We start from the raw sequence: 24,577 nt of genomic DNA on the forward strand, positions 1-24,577 counted from the left end.
GTGATGGCAGTATCTACAATAACATTAGTCTGCAATTGCAGTGATTCTAGATCTCAATAAAATTTGGAGATTAATGCGCTCCTTTAACATTAACTGCGTGACGCGGTATCACTCTTACCGGTCACAATCTAGTCTAAATTAACGAACGAGGTTGTTTAACTGTATGAAATTGATTGTAAAATCTGGATCATCTAATCTTAAATCAATGATCGATGTCAGTTACAGTGGTCAACGACTGAAACGAAAACTGCAGGTAATTTGGGTTTGTAAATCTACAACACAAAGCTAGGTACAATAATTGATAAAGAACCTAGATATGAGATTTTTACTGTAAAAATACGATACATGTGATCTTTAAGCCAAATAATAAAGAGGAGTGGTGTCAACACGGATCACTTTTAATATATCTATTCTATTGTTTAGTGAAATTTATGTGGATCCTACTATTTTAAAAATGGATCAACATAAAACAGCAGGATTCACATGAATTTTATTCGAATAGAAAGTGATTGTTAAAAATAGAGTGTTTATTAGTCCGTCAAGTAATAAACCATAGTATCTAGTAAAAACTTCAAATAAGTTTACACCGCAACACCTGCAATACAAATTATAACTACTGCAATGCAAGCAATCATAACGATCACTTCTAGAGCTACAATTTGAAACACTAACTTGGGTTGAGTTTAACAGTTGTTAGAAGAGGTTAGACTCTCACAACGTGTTGAACTAAAGATGAGTTAAATTTTGACTGAGAAAGATATCCATATGTATAGTGTCCGAAAAGGTTCAATAGGGTTAACTCACGGAACTAAGAGGTAGTCACATACTCACATTCAATGTTTGACAATGCTCGATTAAGATTTACCTCTTCATAAATCTTCAACCACATATCATGATAAGTCTACATATATAGACATTATGTCCAGTTTTTTTTTCTTGAGAAAAATTATGTTTGTTATTCACATCACAAATTCACAACCATCTACATAACATAACAAAAATAAATTGCCACTTCTTCAAATTGAATCACCAAATTCCAACTGAATTATGGATACATTTTCATTTAGCTCAATCTTCAAATGCATTGTTCTGGGATTCCAATTACAAACTTATGTATGTGAAAAAAAAAAATACAAAATAATTTTAGTATCATCTAGTTTTGAATTTTCGTACGTGGAAATACCGTGTTACAAAAATAAACAAAAAAAAAACTGCAAAAATTAAGAATCACCTAGCATGAAAAGCCAGAGGAGCAAGCTCCGACAACGGCGTGGCCACCGGTGTAGTTATCGGCGATGGAGCCGGAGAATTCCGACACAAAGGACACGTGGCACTCATTTTCAGCCACTCATCAACACACTCTGCATGAAAACAATGTTGACAATCTGGAACGCAGCGTATTGTTTCCTTTGGAAGATAATCAGTCAAACAAATAGCACATTGGCCATCATTAGGTTTGGGCAATCTTCTACTCTCTCCAAGTATCATCTTTGGGTATGACTCAATCATAGGCTTTTCTAAGCCCAAGATAAATGGACTCGGCTGAGCCGAGCCTGAGTTAATAATAGTATGAGCTTGATGGTGGATGTCGAGATGGTATGAGTCTCTGCGTCCGTGTGATTTTATACGGACGCAGAGGTAGGAAACGAGCATGATGGTGGAGATGAGGACGAGGATGCTTACGGCGATTGTGATGCCGTAGCCGAGCCCTACGCCGGTTGTGGTGATGGTGGTGGAAGATGGTGGCTCGGCTGTGGACATGAGAGGGTAGTAGAGTTTTTTGTGGTTAGAAAAGGTATAAAATTTGAAGAGAGAAAGTGTGTGTTTGTGTGAAAGAGTAGTGTGTTAATTGAGTGTGAGAGACAGTTGGAGTTGGGGGTTGTGAGTAGGAAGCGGATTCAGCGGGAAAAAATTAAATGACCTTGGACATTGTGACGTTGACATTCAATAAAAGGAGTGGTGAATTACTATATCTTAAGTATCCTTTCTATTTTTCATATTTCTTAAAAAAAGTAGTTATAGTGAAATTAATGTATCTATTTTATGTGTTAATATTATTAAATTCTTATTTGTTTGTATGCATATTGAATTTGATTTTTCATATTTTAAGACAAGTTAGCAGTAATAATTAGGGGTATGTTTAGGAAAAAATAATAAATGCATTTAGTAATTTGAAAATATGTTTATATTTAAAGAAATTTTTTTAGTCAAAAGGGTGTTTAGATATAAGGATGGAGGGAATAAATAATTTCTCATCGGTTTCTCCTAATCTAAGAACATTGTTACCATGAAAGTGCTAACAAGTACGCAAAGGACATATGAAAAAGATAAATGATATTTGATTATAAAATAAATAATTTACAAATAAAAAAAAAACTTGTGTGCATAATATCTATAGATTTTTCGAGGAAATGCATAATATCTATAGATAAAATCCATCATAAACACAATATTAATTATTTAAAGGAAAAACAAATAGTGTAGTCTAGTTTAATTATTATTTTTTTCATTTATGCTTAAATGTGGACACTTCTTCATGGTGTTAGGTTATAATGTCATCGTGAGCATAATTCAGTTGGTATGAACAATGCATAAATATGCAAGGTCCGGGGTTCAAACCCTGGCCTTTGAAACTGATTCTATGGTGATGACAACAACTATCATTAGAAGATCATATCAAATTTTCTTTAGGAATATTTTTTTTTTCCGGTCAAATATGGTTTTTGTTCCTATAATACCAACTTTTTGTTTTAATTCCTTTAAAATTTTCCTTCAACATTTAGTCCCTATAAAATTTTCAATCACTATTTTTTGTCCCTATTTTTAAGTTCATTTTTGTATTTTTTAATGAAACTGTGCAGAAATGTGTAGAATATTTTTTAATTAGAATTTTTTAACAAAACATAAATTAAATATGAATTTTTAACCGTAAAAAATATAAAAAGTCATATTAATTCATGTTTTGTTAAAAAAATTGTAAATTTTTTTGGGAGAGATTCTTATAATATTATGAATTTTTCTGCAAAACTTTATTCAAAAATATGAACTCTACGTATGAGTTTAATTTAAAGGAGGGACCAAAGGTGAAGATGAAAAAAAATTTAGGGACTAAAAGCTAAAGAATTTTTTTAGAGGGACTAAAACGAAAAGTTGACATATTTACAGGGACCAAAAACATATTTAACCCTTTTTTTTACAACAATAAACGATATTCATTCATTCAAGTTGTCAGAGTACATCGATACAATTCAAATCCAAAGTCGCTAAAAACAAAAAGGATGATTCTGCGAACAAACTCACAACATCCATGTTAATAGCATAAAATGACAAAGTACCTATGCCTACAAATACGACTATATTCAAGTCTCCAGAATACTCATGTCTTCGGATCTGCAACGTTGACGGCACAAAAGTCATTGATCAGATTTGCACTTGCTCAAAGCTAATCTTTCAATCAAATAAACACCGCACTAAGACGGGAAATCAAATACACTGCACAAAGACGGAAAATCAAAACAAACAATGTCACGACGAAATCATAAAAACAAACTAAAGAAAACTAAAAATATGTGGAAATCACTTATTTAATTAGGGTATAAGGAAAAACAACTCCGAGTGGATGATTTTGAGAAGGAGAGAAGATTGAGAAAGAGACGGGGAAATCTTAGACGGGGAAATCTTATGTCAAGGCTTTTATTTGGCATTTTTCCTTTTTGCTGGCAACATCACAATAACTAGCATTCATATTGAAAATGAGAGCAATTTTCTTACTTTCACTGTGCATATCTTCATGAGAAGCAGAAGCCTGCCGTTATTGTTGTGTATACAATAGAGCCAATGTTGTGGGCTTAGGCATTAGTTAGTATCGTTTGTTGCAATATGAAAATAAAAAATATGTATTATATATATTTATAATTTAATCAAAATGAAATTAATTTTAATCAAAATTTCATAAAAACTACTTTTTGTAATTTATATGCATTAGCAATAAGAAGAGTGGACAGACGGACACTCCGTCTAATATTAGATTACCTATTTGACATTGTGTAACCATTGACCTAACTTACTTTGACAATATTGTTCTGCTAATATATAATGATAAATAACATTATATAAGATGTTGTTGGATTCGTCTCGATGTATACTTTCAAAATAGGTTTATTAGATCGTTTGATCCTCTAAATAATTTCATGTTTTCATTTTGGTCGCATAATTAATAAAAATGGCGTTTTAGTCCCTCACTTTTTCCTCCCTTTGCCAAATAAATCCTTGACTGTTAAGTTTAACTTCAAATGTTTATGGTGGATCAATCTTAAGAGTTGTCCACCATAGACTTCATTAGTTTTTTAAATTTTAACCGTTTGATTTATTCGCTAAGAAGATCACCATTGAATTATGTGTGTCTATTGTAACTTACGGTGTACCAACAACACCTAATTTTTTTCTTTCTTCATCTTCTATCTTACTAATCTTCATCATCTTCAACTCTCATTCATCAACATTCATGAGAAAAATCCAGAAAAATTTCAGAAACAACAACTATCAACAACAACACAGGATCTAATCTCCAAAATTCATATAATGTTCGCCATCAACAATTCTTAGAACAACAACAACATCAACAAATTAATTAATCAACAACAACAACATCTTTTTTTTTGTCAGTAAAGGAATTTCATTAACAGAACAAATGATTGTAGAAAATTGAGGGGTTGCAATAATGATTGTAAAAAAATGAATGTAGAAAATTTCATTAACAATATTCTCTATCCTTGCAATAATTTCTATGATTAACTCATCAATTGCAACAGGTTTTGCAGCACCATACACACACCTAACTACTGTTTCAACATCCATTTCTATTATTAGGTTCTTGAGTTGTTGTTGTTCTTAAGGATATTGCAATAACATTTCATTTCAATATCCTCACAACAAAGTGAAAAGCACCATCACAGCAAGTAACATCCATTACTAATGGGGGAACTTTAATATCCTCACATTTCATTTCAGCAAATAACACAGATCCAGAATGCTTTTGAACAATCAACCCCAATCATGTTTGACCGTTGGAGAAGTAGCCTGTTCATCCAATGCTTTAGCAACCCAACTCAAGGTTGCTGGGTTTAATCACAGATCTGAATCGAATGCAACCCAAATCCATTGCCTCAGCAGATCTGAATTGAAACAACCTCAATCTTTCAACACCCACGAAAATTGATTCAAGCTGAATCAAATCTCCAATCGATGGAGAAAGAGACACGCCCAACACATATCAATTTTTTCCCACCCCTTTTGTGCGACCAAGGATTTTTTTTTTGTTGAATGAGATGTTTTGAAGGTTCTGAACGAGAAAGAGAAAGAGATTCTGAGGGAGAGAGAAGAGAAATTGGAAAGGGTAGGGAAGTGTTTTGTTTGATGAATTTTTTCTCATGAATTCTATGAAGATGATGAAGAACACAAGGAAATAATTCTATTTTCTGGGTTTTCTTTGCCACGTGGGCTCATTAACAGAAGTGTTAATTATTTGACATAAGGGATTTATTTGGCAAACGGAGGAAAAAGTGAGGGACTAAAACACCATTTTTATTAATTGTGGCACCAAAATGAAAACATGAAATTATTTAGGGGACCAAATAAACATGAAATTATTTCGGGTATTGGTTATGAAAACCAATATAGAAATATTATATTGAAAATATGTAAAACTTATATATTTAACTTTTTAAAAGTCACCAGTTTGTTTTTTTCAAATGTCGTATTTATCTAAGCTCTCACAATGAGATGTCAACGAAATGAAGTGGAAGCGAGGACTACTTTCTGCTTCTTGTCAACTAATATGCTCAATCCACGTCTCCATTTTCCTCTTAACCAACTCTCAACATAACCAACCTACAGACTTATACCATATCTAGCAAGCGAAGACACATGTGAGAAATAGAGGACTATCAGATTTGATCGGACCTCCACAAAATACACATAGTGTACCCCTAATGTCAATGACACCTCTACTAATTAAGAGATATTGATAGGTAGGAACACTATGTGTAGGGGTGTCAATGACACCCCTACAGACTTATACCATATTTAGCAAGCGAAGACACGTGTGAGAAATAGTGGACTATCATATTTGATCGGACCTCCACAAAATACACATAGTGTACCCCTAATGTCAATGACACCTCTACTACTTAAGAGATATTGATAGGTAGGAACACTATCTTGGAGAAGCTGCCTAGAGAAGGTGTTCCCTCCGTCCCAAAATAATTTAGTCTTTTGTTCAATTCATGCATATTAAGACAAAAGTGTATAAGTGAGAGAGAGAGATAGAGAGAGAGAGAGAGAGAGAGAGAGAGAGAGAGGGAGGGAGGGAGAGAGAGAGAATGGTTTTGAGTGTTGTTGTTAAGTATTGGTGCATTCATCATTATCATAAATGCAAAGTGAAATATATTGAATTGGAAATGATAAAAGTAGTATTAATTAGAGTGTGTAGTTGGAAAAAAGTAATTAATACTACATTGAAAAGTGAAATAAGTCAATTATTTTGGGACAATATTTTTTTTTTACAAATGGGTCATTTATTATAGGACAGATAGATTAATTACTTTGGAGGGGACCCAACATTTCTAAAACTTAGCAAGAAGTTAGACCTCATCATGCGCGCTCTCTCCATGTCGAAATTAGTTGATAGAACTATGTACCTCGAACTAATTGAGTAGACCCCATTCGTGTCATACTCTATGAAGAAAAATATCGCTCATAGAAAGACTACGATCCTATATATATATATATATATATATAGAGAGAGAGAGAGAGAGAGAGAGAGAGAGAGAGAGAGAGAGAGAGAGTCATGATCCGTTGACATCAGGTATCAACAAATTCATTAACACCAAATCTTAACCGTCTATTTTGTTAATTCAAAAGCTAATATTTTTCCACTTAAAACCTCACACGAGCAAATTTTGCCGACAGTGACACCAGGGGCGGAGCCATGTTGGCTCTTGTGCAAGCAAGTGCCCCTACTAATTTTGAGATTTTTTCACATCCATCCTATATAATAATACATCATAGATTTCCAGCACCAGCACATACATATATACACAGAGTATTATAAATATGATGATAGAGTTATGATAACTAGATTACATATTATAAATAATACATGCACCTCTCCTCTATGTGTTTTCCTACTCTTTGTTTCTTTTATTTAGTTTCATTTTTCGAAAACATTACTTCTATAATTATAGGGGCTGCTAATTTACACCCACCTAAAAACACTAAGGTGTAAATTAGCAAGTTGCACCACCTAAAAACACTAAGGTGTAAGTTAGCAACATACACCCACTTGATTATATACACTCATTAATTTTATCAAATTGTTTACACCCACCTCACTAATTTACACTGATCACTTTCATCATTCCAAATATTGTTTCCTTAAAAGTTTGTCTCTATTACATATTTTGTACCTTAAGCATGTCATTGTCTTTTTTGTTTCTTTTTTTAAGGACCTTCCTTACGATAGTTACAAAACTGCCCTTCTATTTAAATTTAATTAGAACAGAAATAAAATGGTGTTTTAGTAAAATATAAGTGGGTGTAGCTTGCTAATTTACACCTTAGTGTATTTAGGTGGGTGTAAATTAGCAGTCCACAATATTATCTAAAAAAAAAAAATTTATAGTCAATATATTTTTGTAACACTTATTTTATTCTATTTTTATTTTAGAAATTTATATGTAAATATTGCCCCCACTATTTAAAATTTCTGGCTCCGCCACTAAGTGACACCGTATCTTTTTTCCCTCAAATCCCTAGTTTTGTGTTTGTGTCTCAGCCGTAGGTTGATTTCTATTTCCTCTTGTTTCGAAAAGCTAATCGAAGCTCTTATTCGTTCATTTGTGTTTGTTTCTCTCCCATCATTGCAAAGCTTCTCCTAATTGATTTGGGGGTTATTCATCTTTATCCAAATACCCTTCTTTCAAACTTATTCCGACAAAAGATATTAATTATTGTTTTCAATCACTGAAAATCTAGAATTGAAATCAGAGGCATCGTGATACTCCTCCTAATTCTTTTCTGGAAAATTTGTTATTCTTTATCTAGATCTCTATTCCCTATTTGTTAATTTCCCATATCAATAACAGCTCATGAATACAATTTGTGCCAATATTATGGGTTTGGTACGAGAATATCTAGTTTAAATTGATTTGGATATATTAGTTTGTAAATCATTAAAAAATAATCACACATTTGGATTGCTTCCGATTTTAATTTCTCATATTTCAATATTACGGGAATTGTCCGGGGAATATCGGGTTCGATTCCCAGGGGGAATAACGCTTGGCCAGTGCGCATGCCTCTACGCACGAGCCGGATTAGTCGCCCACCTTTGGTGGGTCGGAAACCGGTGCGAAAGCAAAAAAAAAAAAATATTACGGGAATTGGTTAAGAACAACAATCATATAATTGATTTGTAATTATTTTTTTAAATTGATTTGTAATTGAAATATGAAATTAGGTTAAATATATTTATATTTTAATCTTTGATTCAATTAATCTACACCACAATCGAATAGTGGGATTTTGATTTGCATGAGCAGCACATTAGATTAGTGAAATGTTTGAGCATGTGCAAGCACGGGAAGGAGATGGAAAACCATGGAATAAAAGATCATGTACGCGATGGTTCACATGCATTGTTAAGTGATTTAACAAAAGCCTTTAGATTAAATTAAATCAACAGATGTGATTTGGTGTTAACGGATTCGTTGACATCTGGTGTCAACGAATTCGTTGACACCAAATAATAATTGTATTCATATTCTATTTCCTGTGCATTCTTTTTCTCAATCACACATTATTATTGTTTCCACTTCATCTACTTTAACGCAACATGCAACAAAAATCATCTCAATTACTGGAACATAATCACCTCTGTTGATCCAACATAATCACCTTTGTTGTCCTTGTCTCTCTCTAATTTTTTCATTTGATAAATTATCCCTGTCTCTCACTGTCCCACGATATAGAAACCAGCCAGATTTTATTCGTTGATCAAAGGGTTTAAAAACCTATAAAGCATTTTTTGAATTAATTGTCAATTGTGAAATTTCCAGAAATTTAATTAAAAAAAGAATTAAAAAGCGTCGATTGATGTATGTCTACTAAGTGTTGATTTTATCTATCAAGATTCAAAAGCAATCCAACATCACCGTGATCCCCTTTTTCAAGAAGTTTATGTCAATTATTCATATAATAACCCTCCATCACTGTGATCCCCTTGAATATGAATTTTACAATCATCTGTTATAAACATCCATTTGAAATCGATTAAAAAAACCTCCATGTCATGATAATTTGTCTACTTGAAATCAACAAAGAAAATTATCCTGCTTACCTCTATTAACCTTTGTCAATACAATAATCCGTAAAAATAAATTGCACTTAATATCATAAAGAACGAGATTTGTTTGCCAAAAATAAAATAAAAGTAAAGAGCAAAATTAAAGCACACAAAAAGAGTCCATGGTTACTTAATGTGAGTAATTATGAGCCTTTGATTAAAATGAAACGCAAGGCTAGGATTTGATGTCAATATAAAGTTTGACACCTGGTGTCAATGGATCCTATCTCATATATATATATATATATATATATATATATACACACACACAGACACACACACTATACCTATGCAACATGACATGTATTTATGGGTGCAAAAAATCTTTAGCTTTTTCTGTCAAGATATGTGACAATTTTCATGATAAAAAAGGATAAACATATTATTACAATAAAACAATTAAATAAATGCAATAAACATCTTTATTTCAATATTGAATTATTACAAGAACTATCAATTACATATAATGTCACTCTTCACCATTGATTATTCAAGCTCTTTTCTTTTTCCTTCAAAATTGATAGCTTAAGTTCTAAACACTTTATAAGGATTAGACAATGGTGAGTGATGGTGAGGGTGAAATAGCATGATATTGACGGCGAGGAGAGGGAGCAGGTGATTGGTGGTGGGGAGAGGGAGTAGGTGATGGCGTGTGATGGTGGTGGTGAGGAGAAGGAGCATGAGATTTATGGTGACGGGAAGGAGCGGGTGATGGTGAATGATGGTGGGGGTGAGGAGAAGGAGCATGAGATTTATGGTGACGCGAGGGAGCGGGTGATAGTGAGTGATGGTGGTGAGGGGAGGGAGAATGTGATTGATGGTGAGGAGAATGGGCATGAGAATGATGGTGAGGGGAGTGAGCAGGTGATTTGTGGTGAGGAGAGTGGGTGAGTGAAAGTGAGTGATGGTGGTGGTGAGGAGAAGGAGACGGTGATGGTGAGTGACCGTGGTGGTGAGGAGAAGGAGCTTGAGATTTATGGTGAGGGAAGGGAACGGGTGATGGTGAGTTATGATGGTGATGAGGGGAAGGAGAATGTGATTGATGGTGAGGAGAGTGAGCAGGAGAATGGTGGTGAGGAGTGAGATTATGTGATAGTGAGTGATGGTGGTGGTGAGGAGAAGGAGTGGGTGAGGGTGAGTGATTGTGGTGGTGAGGAGAAGAAGCATGAGATTTATGGTGAGGAGATGGAGCGGGTGATGGTGAGTGATGGTGAGCTGAGGGACCATGTGATGGTAAGTGATGGTGATGGTGAGGGGAATGAGCAGGAGATTGATGGTGAGGGGAAGGAGCAGATGATGGTTTGTGACGAGTTTTAAACTCTTCAGGAGACGCATTAAAAGTGTCTTCAGCAAATGCAATGAAAGAGGCTAGTTGGAGTATTAGTAGTAAAAATGCTAGAGTTTTGGCCATTTTTCTTTGCAAGAGAAAAACAACCTTGACAGAGAGGGAAATGAAGTGACGTTTGTGATGTGAGAGTGAGTTTAAGGGGTGATCTATTTATAAGATCTAATGCCCAAAATCATTGTTGATTTTGAATATGTGGCAGTATTCAATTTTTCATATCATAAATGTTATTTCTTTATTTCTGCTTTTTAGTCAATGTCTAAATTGATTGAGTTTTATTTATGATTAAGGGGCAAATAAAATTGTTTATTTATTAATGTCTTTTATTAAATAGTGTATTGCACTTGAACTAATACTTTTATAAGGAAACTAATACTTTATTTATTTACTAATTGTATGTGACAACGCATAATTGGAAGCATGTGTAAAATACACTGACACAATATACTAGATAAATTCGTGATTTTATATAATTTGAGTATGAAAATATGATATGTGTCAAGATTCAAATAGAAATATATTTTGAAAAGATATTAGTATCAATATGGATATATGTATTTTTAAAAACTTTTTATAGTTGTTTTGACCAAAACTTTTTATACTTTTCTGAAATTTGTAAAAAAAAATTAGCATAAATGTGGATCCGGTCAAAAAAAAAAAAGGACATCATTAAATAAAAAATAATCAATTTATTGAAGTTTTTTGAAATTAATGAATTCATTTAATTAAATTCGTGATTTTATATACTTTGAGTATGAAAATATGACATATGTCAATATTCAAATAGAAATATATTTTGAAAAGACATTAGCATCAATATGGTTATATGAATTTTTAAAAACTTTTTATAGTTGTTTTGGCCAAAACTTTTTATACTTTTTTGAAATTGGAATTTTTTTAACATAAATGTGAATCCGGACAAAAAAAAAAAAGAAAGGACATCATTAAATAAAAAAATTAATTTATTGAAGTTTTTTGAAATTAAAGAATTCATTTAATGAACATGGTTACTTTTTTGAGTAAATTACACTCCCCTTCCCTCAAAGATGCTTGAATTATACTTGGCTCCCCTCTTATGTTAAAATATACACTTCCATCCCCTATTATTTTAAAACATATTAGAAATATTTTCACTCTCTCCCCAAAGAGAAGCTTGAATTACATTCCCCTCCCCTCTTATGTTAAAATCTACACTTTAATCCCTCAATATTTTTTTATTTCTAATAATCCAGCAAAAAAATAAATCTAACACACTTCGGAAAAAAAATAGTATTGCGGGTCTATTTGAATACAATCAAATTTTGAATACATATTTTTCGCTATTTTTTATCCACAATTTAATTAATGTGTAGTTTTAAACCCTATAATAAAATATGAAACAACCCACAATAAAATTAAAATATGTGAAAAATTATTAAAGACAATAAATCATGGTTATTTAAAAGTTAATTTTATACCCTAAATTTTAAAATCAAAAGAAAAGTGCTTAAATTTAATTATCATTGACATTTAAATTATAAAAAAATGAATTTATTTTTCTTAAATAATGGTAGTTCAAAATTAGTATATATCATAAAAATATTTATTTATGTTAAAATAGATTAAAGTGAGTGCATATTTAATTATTAAGGGAGGGAGTTGTAATTCAAGCATCTTATAAATGAGGGAAGTATAAATTTTACTTTTCAAAGGAAAGGAGTGTATATTTTAATATGAGAGGGGGGGGAAGGGTATTCAAGTTTCTCTCAGGGGAGGGGAGGGTAATTCACTCTACTTTTTTTTTTTATGATTGTCTATACTTACACTAATGAAGGGAATATAAAAAACAAATTGTATAAATTATCCTTAAACATTTTAACTTTTAGATTCGTCAATTATAATTTTATTTTATTTTTTCCGAAGGAAATTATGATATGATTGTTATAAATATAAATATAACTCAGGGAGAATGAGAGAGTGTAACACCCATACTAGACGTATCTAGAATGCCTAGCACGTGCGTTAAATTTAGTATTGGATACATTAATATTTAACAACAAAACAACTACGAATGAATATATATACAACCAAATGTGTTCGTACATAATAATACAACTCATCTTTTCTAAAGATATTATGAATGCATCCTTGATTAACCATCTCGTCCTGCAGCGGGTACGAACGAACACTTGTCGTAACATCCATTCAGCTACTAGCTTGCTAATCCAACCTGTTTATCTGAAACAAATAAGGATTGGGATGAGACATAATGTCTCAGTGAGTTCCCCTAAATCCTAAGCTATAGGCAACCTCAGGGGAAACCTACGGTCACCACGTGTCTACGTTACAACCTGACGGTTGATTATACGTGTGTGGGAACTTGCATACTTAGAGGTCGTGCATACTAGGGCCGTCATAGTCTTATCTCACTGTTATAGGCTTCACTTCCTATATGTGTCATGGCGGTCAAGGGGAATCTAAAACCGCAATGCCAAGAATACGCTCTACGTATCAAGGCCTAAACATACTATAATCATGACACAATTCTAAACCGGACGGTTAGGGGAAACCTAAGACCGTCATCGGCATATCTTTCTCTATTTGCTCTAATGCATAATACGATGTTTCTAACAACGTATCTTATCTTGCTATCATACTAGTTTCTACGATCTACGTCTATGTTCTACTATTCTTGACGATCTACGTCAAGGCTCTACTAATTCTTGACGATCTACGTCAAGGCTCTATGACATGACATAATATATCTAATAAATATGCACAGTCAGATTCATTCATAAAGTTAGCGTTTAACAAGCAAACATTATCTGAGTTCATTTTACAGAAAGCCCCGAGTGGAGTAACCCCGAGCGCATTCCCTATCTATCCGATGGAAACCTATCTAAGGTATAACCAACGGCACTCCTGCAGTGACGTGCGGGATCCTTACGGCTAACCCCGTTTCTCCTAATGGAAACCTCTTGAACCAACCTAGTGTGGACACAAGAGACACGACCACTACCTCTTACTTACTAAGTGACATGCGGGTTCCTTACGGCTAACCCCGTTTCACCTAATGGAAACCTCTTGAACCAACCTAGTGTGGTCACAAGAGACATGGCACCTTAACTTAAAAGTCTTGGTCTAAATATATGCATGAGTATTAAATCTATACTAGCTATCTCTTTTACCCCGGATGTCTATACGATCCGACTAGAGGTAAACTATGTGCTTGCTTAACCTTCTATGTGAAGAGATATCTAATCAATTCACATCTTGACATACTCGTATGACACTTAGCTCTTATGCGAAGATAATATTCTATTTCACTTCACGTCTATTCAAATATACTACTCATGTCTAGCATTCTATTCTCTTCTAACTATTCTAGTTCTTGACAAGCTATGTCAAGGCTCTACTTTCATCCCATGCCTAGTTCTTTGCTACCCGAATAATTCGGCTAAAACTCTCTTGAGCCATCCTTGTAATACATGCTAAGATTGCCATGATTAATGATGCAAGGATCAATTGACGATGCGTGCAAAGTTTCATTAATTACTAGAGACCGAAAATGCCATAAACCCAAGTTTCAAGCCGTTTATAAATTCTATGATTTGATAAAGCCAAACTTGTTCCGGTAGAAAAATAAGTGAAAACAGTGAAAGAACACTTCGAAACGATCGCTACGGACCCCCACACGACTGCCCCCAAGCACCCGAACGCAGAACAACGCGGAGGTTGTCCTGTCTGGGGCGCCTGGCGCCAGGAGTGGGGCGCCTAGCGCTGGCTCCCTGTGTGTGGGCGCCTAGCGCCCTTGTACAGGTGCAGCGCTGCGATTGTTGCGTTTTCGGTGTTTTCGGCTACGGGTTTTCGCCATTTTCGATCCAAAACTCGTCCAATTCGACCCTGTAATGCATCAAACTCATACAACAACATGTATAGCATCATTTAAACATAACTCATGGCAATTTTTAACATATAATCAACTAGAATCGGCTTGGGGTACTAAAGTTTCATAAAAACTAAACTTAACATAAATCATTATCCTTCACAAGATTAAACAATCCCCAAAGGTGGGTAATCTATCTATGGAACTCACCTAAATAGGATTGCACTTGATTTCCAAAGCCTCCAAGTCCTAAGCTTCAAGAATGCCAAAACCCTTGCTCTTGGTTCAACACAATCCATGGCTTTAGCTCATCAATCCCACTTCCTCCATCTTTCTCTTTGTTTCTTGATCATAAAGAACCACATCATGCACAAAATCATGCTTCTACTTCCATCATAACCAATACCCTAACCTCTTGAGGTTCTCTTGGACAAAAGAAAGAGTAGTGGTAACAATCCAAACCAAGCTTCCATTCTTCACTATGATCTTGAAGAATCCTTGCTCAAGTATGTATAAAGATGGAATCAAATTCTTGGATGGCAAGGAGAAGAGAGGAGTGCGTGAAAGAGGAGAGAAGGAGGAGAAGAATTTCTTGCCAAAACCTAGAGAGAGAATGAAGAGTGGAAAGTGAGATATTTGAGCCTAAATCAAATAAATATCTCTTAAACGTGCAATTACTAAATTGCCCTTGCTCCAAGCGTGTTTAATACGACACTGATACTTAACTCGTATTAAGCTGACATCCCATAAAATATTTCCATCACACTTATTTTCCATGAACTTAATTCCTCTGGCACGATCGACTGGTAATATTCTGATACTGACAGGCGGGGTATTACACTCTACCCCCCTTAGAGAAATTTCGTCCTCGAAATTTAGAAATCATCTACCAATCGCTGCGACTAAAACCTGCCTTCTTTGGTTTCAGTTATACTAAATCTGATCAAACTCGGTCCGAAGAGTTTTGAAGCATACTTTCCTTATCAATACATGTAATTCTGCCTCTTCTCAGTCCGCATAAACGAACATGATCTTTTCTATCTTAACGTCTTCCTCAATCACAGAACTATCTAAGAACATAGTGATTAAAACTAACTTTTGATATATGAGGATTGCTTGTCTCGGATATATTCCTTCTCTGCTTAGCATGAACTCTGCATCTAAGTAACTTTTCTCTACCTGAAACACTCAGGATTTGCCTTTAAACTGGAGTTCTACTGATATCCAGGTTTGCTCTGCAGTGCTTACTTGTATCTAACACATCTTTTCATGCATACATCTTATCACGCATACATAATCTTCATAGTCTCCCTGAACGGTAATCCATGTGTAGCTCGTTTAACTCGGCATAAAGAAGTGAGCTCAACTACACTGATTCATCTGACAATCTATTAACCTGTCTGGTGATTCACATGCTCTTGAAACTTTCTACTAAGTCCATTTGCACTTGCATTGGACACTCAAAGCACAAATCTGTGCATCTCGTACGACATGAGTATCACATGGGTATTGTCATTCATAAAATTCTATCTTCTAGTATTGGCATACTTTCTAGCGCCATTGCTTGTTATTTAATAACGATACTCATTCTAGCTTTTGTTTCTAAGAGTTTCTAAACTTTGGTACAAAGGCACTTGGAACGAATAGATGCATGACTAGAAAATATCATTTTAAAACTGAGTCTATACTAGTACTGCAGAACCACAGGACGAGTCTCTATATCTAAAAAAAAAAGGTTTTATGACTCTCCTTCACACTTGTCTCTAACAAGCTGGTTCTGAAGTCTGTACGTCTTAAGTGAACTTACCCGCTTACGACATATCTCATCAGTTTTAACAATGTGAAATTTCATGTTTTTTTTTTAAAATAAACATCGTTCCCAAGTTCCTCAATACCAATCTTATCCTTAAAAGTTATAAAATCATGGCTTGACACCATTCTAGAAGGTATCGTTATCATTTAACAAGCATGGTATAAGAGGGTATGTACTTCGTCAGGCATAACTCATCAATCGTACTCCATTACATAGCATATACTCTTTCTGACTAACCAACAGCTCTTCTACGAGTTAGACATCACCAAAAGGCAACTCGATTAATTCATCTGTGTTAACTCTAGTCTTTCTCATCTTACCTGAGTGAAGATGCTTTCTTTAAACTTTTACTTTAATCATTATTGGCTGCATAAGCATCTATACTTACTTAACATAACGAGAACTCCTCGCTTTCCACATAATACTTCTCACTGAAATGGTATCTCTATTTCAAACATCTTTTTTTTTTCCACAAGGATTCTTACTACAAAATTCCATGTTCCATGGCTACTGTTCGCAACTTAATTAATTAATTAACTTCCGTTGCGCTACTCTGATTCTCATCGGTTGCCATCAACCATTACTCTGATCCGTCGAGACGAATAACCTTTATTCTTCTTCTATTATTACATTAATGTCTGCTTGAACTCTGCTCAATACTTCTATGTTGCATGCTACTCTGCAACCTCGCTCTACTCTTTGCTGGTAAGATTGAATCTCAAGGAAACTTACCTCTGGACATAACAATGTCACACTTACTCTTATTCCTGAGCAACTTAACTCAAGGAGCACACCTTTGCTATTACATAATTACTATTCCATGAAACGATCTTACAACCTCTCATGGTAGACTAATCTTGCATTTGGACATACTTCCTTATGCATCTAACATTGTAGCTTCGTATCTCGCATACTATGTTTTGCTCAATCCTTCCTATGCTTGCTCGTTAATTTTTCTTTCTAATAAAATTTCGTAAATTAGCACATGGGTCATTGACGTTGATGATTTACAACTATATATAAAACATATACTGAGTCTAGGTCCCAGTCGTTACTCTAAAATCCCAGGACGAGTTGATAACACGTATGTGTTATCAAATCTTAGTCCTAGTGAGTTTAGCCAAAACTACACGAGTCGTAACAAACCGGTACCTACAAAATTTCATTTTGAATTTCACAAAAAAATATCAACTTCAATCACCCATATGCGTATGTCTTTCTAAAATCATGTAAACTTTACAACTTAGCATCCTAACGAGCCTTCGCAAGTTCATCAAGCAAAACATAGATTCGAGGGGTACTCTTAACTCTGCGAAATCCAAATCCTCGTGATTTCATATGACTGCACCACTTTAACTCCTTACTTTATGCCTTCACATCTGTAACTTCCATTCTAGATATTGGTGCCTCTAAACTCTTGGTCTAAACTCATTCTTATTTCTTGATACATTAACTTCCAAAGTCACGTTAAATCAGATCGATTTTCGTTGATGGTTGCCCATGCCTTTTCCTCTTTTGAATCTTTAGGGGGTGATATGCATTTGTCACTCGATATAAAAAAAAAAACAATTTCTCATTGCATAAAAGATGGTGAAGACAACTCTCCAATAGTCACTGCATTCCCTAGAGACGAACTGAAAAATTTTGCTCTGGGTTCGCTATTGATGAGTTTCTTCAGCTCAATTTTTTTTTCAAAACATAGTTTGCATAAATTTTTTTATTTCTCAAGTAATTTAATGCACATCAGTCATTCCCAACATCTAAAATATCCTACTACATATGCATGGCAAGCATCAACCTAATTCGATACAACTCTCGGCACTTTGGAAACTAATGCTTCATTCCTGTTAACATAAAACTTTCACTGAATCCTTTTTCTACTACGAGTAGCTTACTTCTCTGCGTTACCGCTTAACGTAGCTTCCCGAACACTAGAACCTCGTTCACTTTGAACATTCAAGTCCATAATCTCAATAACATAATGCTAATCCTGAGAGTCTATTAATCCCGTCAACCTACGTCGACTGCTCTCTATCTTGGAGCCTTGCGCTTACTTTCTGGAATACAATTCCGTTCTAACTACGACCCTTACTGAAGCTTCAGGTCCTGCTAAGATATTTTTGTATTCTCCACTTACGGGTATACGAAGTATCATCAACAACTTACCCAACGCTGTCTAAGCGCCCCTTCTTAACATTGCCTTACATTCCCGAAGGATTCATACTTATACTTGCTTAATTCACCGGCCACCTACTGGCACGATCAACTTTTACTAATACTCATTCCGAGTTCTTACTTTCCGGTGCATCTTAATCACATACTTCGTTCCTCCAGGGTCCTATTCAGCTCTCAGGCATCCATTCTAATCGTCGAATGCTAAATTGAGTTGATCAAGCTCAACTACCAACAACAACTAGAACATTTACCTGGAACCCAATAGTCCCACTACCTTTGTTGTAACTTAATGACCCAAGGCACGATCTGAATCGACCTGCTCTGATACCAAGTGTAACACCCATACTAGACGTATCTAGAATGCCTAGCACGTGCGTTAAATTTAGTATTGGATACATTAATATTTAACAACAAAACAACTACGAATGAATATATATACAACCAAATGTGTTCGTACATAATAATACAACTCATCTTTTCTAAAGATATTATGAATGCATCCTTGATTAACCATCTTGTCCTGCAGCGGGTACGAACGAACACTTGTCGTAACATCCATTCAGCTACTAGCTTGCTAATCCAACCTGTTTATCTGAAACAAATAAGGATTGGGATGAGACATAATGTCTCAGTGAGTTCCCCTAAATCCTAAGCTATAGGCAACCTCAGGGGAAACCTACGGTCACCACGTGTCTACGTTACAATCTGACGGTTGATTATACGTGTGTGGGAACTTGCATACTTAGACGGTCGTGCATACTAGGACCGTCATAGTCTTATCTCACTGTTATAGGCTTCACTTCCTATACGTGTCATGGCGGTCAAGGGGAATCTAAAACCGCAATGCCAAGAATACGCTCTACGTATCAAGGCCTAAACATACTATAATCATGACACAATTCTAAACCGGACGGTTAGGGGAAACCTAAGACCGTCATCGGCATATCTTTCTCTATTTGCTCTAATGCATAATACGATGTTTCTAACAACGTATCTTATCTTGCTATCATACTAGTTTCTACGATCTACGTCTATGTTCTACTATTCTTGACGATCTACGTCAAGGCTCTACTAATTCTTGACGATCTACGTCAAGGCTCTATGACATGACATAATATATCTAATAAATATGCACAGTCAGATTCATTCATAAAGTTAGCGTTTAACAAGCAAACATTATCTGAGTTCATTTTACGGAAAGCCCTGAGTGGAGTAACCCCGAGCGCATTCCCTATCTATCCGATGGAAACCTATCTAAGGTATAACCAACGGCACTCCTGCAGTGACGTGCGGGATCCTTACGGCTAACCCCGTTTCTCCTAATGGAAACCTCTTGAACCAACCTAGTGCGGACACAAGAGACACGACCACTACCTCTTACTTACTAAGTGACATGCGGGTTCCTTACGGCTAACCCCGTTTCACCTAATGGAAACCTCTTGAACCAACCTAGTGTGGTCACAAGAGACATGGCACCTTAACTTAAAAGTCTTGGTCTAAATATATGCATGAGTATTAAATCTATACTAGCTATCTCTTTTACCCCGGATGTCTATACGATCCGACTAGAGGTAAACTATGTGCTTGCTTAACCTTCTATGTGAAGAGATATCTAATCAATTCACATCTTGACATACTCGTATGACACTTAGCTCTTATGCGAAGATAATATTCTATTTCACTTCGCGTCTATTCAAACATACTACTCATGTCTAGCATTCTATTCTCTTCTAACTATTCTAGTTCTTGACAAGCTATGTCAAGGCTCTACTTTCATCCCATGCCTAGTTCTTTGCTACCCGAATAATTCGGCTAAAACTCTCTTGAGCCATCCTTGTAATACATGCTAAGATTGCCATGATTAATGATGCAAGGATCAATTGAAGATGCGTGCAAAGTTTCATTAATTACTAGAGACTGAAAATGCCATAAACCCAAGTTTCAAGCCGTTTATAAATTCTATGATTTGATAAATCCAAACTTGTTCCAGTAGAAAAATAAGTGAAAACAGTGAAAGAACACTTCGAAATGATCGCTACGGACCCCCACACGACTGCCCCCAAGCACCCGAACGCAGAACAACGCGGAGGTTGTCCTGTCTGGGGCGCCTGGCGCCAGGAGTGGGGCGCCTAGCGCTGGCTCCCTGTGTGTGGGCGCCTAGCGCCCTTGTACAGGCGCAGCGCTGCGATTGTTGCGTTTTCGGTGTTTTCGGCTACGGGTTTTCGCCATTTTCGACCCAAAACTCGTCCAATTCGACCCTGTAATGCATCAAACTCATACAACAACATGTATAGCATCATTTAAACATAACTCATGGCAATTTTTAACATATAATCAACTAGAATTGGCTTGGGGTACTAAAGTTTCATAAAAACTAAACTTAACATAAATCATTATCCTTCACAAGATTAAACAATCCCCAAAGGTGGGTAATCTATCTATGGAACTCACCTAGATAGGATTGCACTTGATTTCCAAAGCCTCCAAGTCCTAAGCTTCAAGAATGCCAAAACCCTTGCTCTTGGTTCAACACAATCCATGGCTTTAGCTCATCAATCCCACTTCCTCCATCTTTCTCTTTGTTTCTTGATCATAAAGAACCACATCATGCACAAAATCATGCTTCTACTTCCATCATAACCAATACCCTAACCTCTTGAGGTTCTCTTGGACAAAAGAAAGAGTAGTGGTAACAATCCAAACCAAGCTTCCATTCTTCACTATGATCTTGAAGAATCCTTGCTCAAGTATGTATAAAGATGGAATCAAATTCTTGGATGGCAAGGAGAAGAGAGGAGGGCGTGAAAGAGGAGAGAAGGAGGAGAAGAATTTCTTGCCAAAACCTAGAGAGAGAATGAAGAGTGGAAAGTGAGATATTTGAGCCTAAATCAAATAAATATCTCTTAAACGTGCAATTACTAAATTGCCCTTGCTCCAAGCGTGTTTAATACGACACTGATACTTAACTCGTATTAAGCTGACATCCCATAAAATATTTCCATCACACTTATTTTCCATGAACTTAATTCCTCTGGCACGATCGACTGGTAATATTCTGATACTGACAGGCGGGGTATTACAGAGAGAGTGGTCCTGAGAGAGAGAGAGAGAGAGAGAGAGAGAGAAGCGCGCGCCGCCACCATGGGCCACCGCATCGGTATTCACCTTCACCGAAAGTAAGGTACTATAGGGGGAAGGGATCCAAGCAGGTTGCCACTATATGGGGGGGGATAGGGGTGAGTGGTCTGACGTGAGACCGCGAAGAGGGAAAGAGCAGGAACAGGTGGAAGACAAACATGACAAGCTTCAGAAGGAGCAGTGGCATAAGGTTCAAGGCGACAAGGACAGTCTAGGGTTAGGGCTAGGGTCGATTCAGATTGGGGAGACTACGACACTGAGGATTCACGTGAATTTTGCAAACATATTCTTTCTCATGATGGGTGAGTTACCCTACAGTATTCGCGCCATGATCGGTCTCGTGGTGGAGGAGCACAGCGAGGTGGAGGACGATTGCCAATTCATCAATAGCGGTTGGTGTCAAGGAAGAGGTTTCGCAGTAATGATCATGGTGCTGATCATGTAGAACCTAGGGTTTACAGGTATCGACGTAATTTGCTTTCACATGAAAGGTACGAACCTGTTTTGGCAGTGGACAACGAAGCTGACCGTTCACGACATCACATTCTTGATCCAACCAAACAGCAGCCGGTGTTAACGGATTTACTCAAGGAGGGAGATTATAGGCGCGCTGCTATCTCTGGTCGTGCAGATGAGAGGGAGGTGCTTCCCAGGCCACGGTCAAACAGTCGGGAGGTAAAAGGCAGAAACAAGATGCTAGCAGGTGAATATAATACTTTGGTGAGGACATATAAACATTATGAACTAGAACAACACCAGCATGACCTTAACGGTACAGTAATTCCGCAATTTGTCTCATTTTATTTTACCAATGTTCCAGACAATATTAATTATAACGCTTTAAGACAAGGTTTTGAGGTTTGTGGGATTATGGAGGATGTTTACCTGGCTAGAAAGCGTAATGTTAATAGTGCTTTGTTTGGTTTTGTATGTTATGCTAAGGTTAAGGATGTTGATAAATTGTTAAAAGCGGTGAATAATGTCTAGTTTGGTGATTGTAAGGTGGTGGCAAAGGTGTCTAGTTTTGATAGGTATGGTAATAAGCGTGGTGAGGGTGGTAAGCAGATTTAGGGAGAAAAAAGAAATGTTGAGGGAGATAAAAATAACGAGGGAGAAAAAAGAAAGTTGGTGGGTATTGATATAGGTGCTGGTGGTTACAAGGGAGCAAGATGTGTTGAGGGAGAAAAAAAACTTTGGAGAGAATGATGGTGGTATTGTTGGTGGTGTAAGGGAAGAGGTGGAAGAGGCAAAGTAGCATCGTGTTAAGGGTGGTAATGTGGTGCAATCGAGACAAATATATGTTCCTAAATATGTGTCTGAGGCCTCAGATATTTTATGGGCATCAAAGGGTATGGTGGTTACTGTGTTGAATGGGGAAGTTATTCCTGTGTTACAGCGTCAGATTTATGATGCTGGATTTGGAAACTTGAGATTATACCTCTGGGAGTTGACAAGGTTATTCTTCGATCACCAGATGGTGAGGATGTCAGTGCTATATTTTCGGAAACACCAGATTTTTTTAGTAATTTTTTCTCGAAATCTGTCAAGTGGAATAAAGAAGTTTTGGTTCGTGAAAGAGGTGCTTGGGTTAGAATATATGGTGTGCCTTTACATGCTTGGAATATTACTTTTTTAAACTCTGTGCGCTTGATTGTGGACATTTTCTTAAAGTGGATGATTGTACTTTGGAGAAGGAGCGTTTTGATTATGCACGGGTTTTACTGTCTACTGCGTCGTTGGATGTGATTAATGTTGATGCTACTCTAATGGTGGACGACGTTCTTATTTACTTTAAAATCATTGAAGAGTGGGGGTTAAATTTAGTTGATGACGCGTGTTTATTTGATGAGGATGATGTTAGAGATGGTTGTAATTCTGATACGACGGAGATTTTTGAGGATGACATAGGTAGGGAAGATGTCGAAGCTTTTGTGAATCATCTTTCCGAGGAGTGGGCTCAGGAATCACTTGCCAATGATGGTGGAGGTTCGGTTCATATAGGCACTGTAATGCAAGGAAAAAATGTTAAAAATGCTTCGGTGGAATTAAATATTAATCGTGAAGGTGCATATTGTTCTTCTAGTGCCCCTTTGATGATGGTGCAACACGCAAGATTGGCTGAACAAAAGGCAGCAAGCTTCCCAATAATTGATGCTAATAAAGAATTTGAACAACAAGAGAATAATGGCAGACGTCTGTTTTATCTTGGTTTTCGGGTGTCAAACATTGATTACGTTTGAACCTTTTTAACCGTTGATATCTCGTTTTTTCTTGGGAAGGGAAAAAATAAGCAAAACCCTTGAGAATCGAGGTCCGGGAGTTGTTTTCGCTACGGGAAGGTGTTAGACACCCATAACGACTATAGTATCCTACAGGAACCGTCTTTACTTTCTACGCGCGCGCTTTACTTTTAAATGCTATTTTGAAAAAGAAAAAAAATGATATTTACACCTAAGAGTTTTCTAAGTGAAGAATTGGAGGGAGAAGAAAGTGTTCGAATTTTTATTTTAATTGAATTGAAGGAATTTTGATTCCTTGCCTACGTACTCGTTTAAGGGATCAAATCCACCGTAGTTCTCTTCCAAAAATATTTTTTGTTTTTGTTGGTTGATTTTAAGTTTGAAAATTGGAGTTTGAAGAATGGAGATTGAGAGGCCTCAAGGGCATAAGATTGGAAAAATGTGAGGTGGGATTAGTTATTTTGCAAAATGAAAGTCAAAGTATGATTAAAATTCATTAAAATTTGATTAAGAAAATAAAAGAGAATACAATGGGATTTTGGATCCCAAGGTTTATTATGAAAAAAGATTTGAGTGACGTTGTTCATATTTTTTGGAA

General features: G+C 35.9%; 2 protein-coding genes and 1 long non-coding RNA gene across 3 annotated transcripts; all 3 read right to left on the reverse strand.

Moving 5' to 3' along the window:
• Window positions 1-1,094: 1,094 nt before the first annotated feature.
• LOC146935543 (RING/U-box superfamily protein) lies at window positions 1,095-1,880 on the reverse strand. Its single transcript, XM_085757635.1, has one exon. It carries the CDS (start codon window positions 1,759-1,761, stop codon window positions 1,228-1,230), a length of 534 nt encoding a protein of 177 aa, XP_085613761.1. The 5' UTR covers window positions 1,762-1,880; the 3' UTR covers window positions 1,095-1,227.
• A 7,927-nt stretch (window positions 1,881-9,807) lies between these two features.
• LOC146935544 (uncharacterized) lies at window positions 9,808-10,870 on the reverse strand. Its single transcript, XM_085757636.1, has one exon. The coding sequence runs from the start codon at window positions 10,812-10,814 to the stop codon at window positions 9,954-9,956; it is 861 nt and encodes a 286-aa protein (XP_085613762.1). The 5' UTR covers window positions 10,815-10,870; the 3' UTR covers window positions 9,808-9,953.
• Window positions 10,871-12,654: 1,784 nt separating this feature from the next.
• LOC146935545 (uncharacterized) lies at window positions 12,655-21,653 on the reverse strand. Its single transcript, XR_015030276.1, has 3 exons — window positions 21,053-21,653; window positions 14,824-19,193; window positions 12,655-12,965 (listed from the first exon to the last, which is right to left on the reverse strand). It is a non-coding gene; the product is annotated as an uncharacterized LOC146935545 (long non-coding RNA).
• Window positions 21,654-24,577: the final 2,924 nt, after the last annotated feature.

The sequence above is a fragment of the Medicago sativa genome, chromosome 3 (genome assembly GCF_051527215.1).
Source record: "Medicago sativa cultivar Bolivia chromosome 3, Bolivia_mono, whole genome shotgun sequence".
Lineage (NCBI taxonomy): Eukaryota > Viridiplantae > Streptophyta > Magnoliopsida > Fabales > Fabaceae > Medicago > Medicago sativa.

Coding starts and splice junctions, on each gene's coding strand:
- LOC146935543 (XM_085757635.1), bottom strand. CDS start 1,761: ATGTCCACAGCCGAGCCACCATCTTCCACCACCATCACCACAACCGGC.
- LOC146935544 (XM_085757636.1), bottom strand. CDS start 10,814: ATGGCCAAAACTCTAGCATTTTTACTACTAATACTCCAACTAGCCTCT.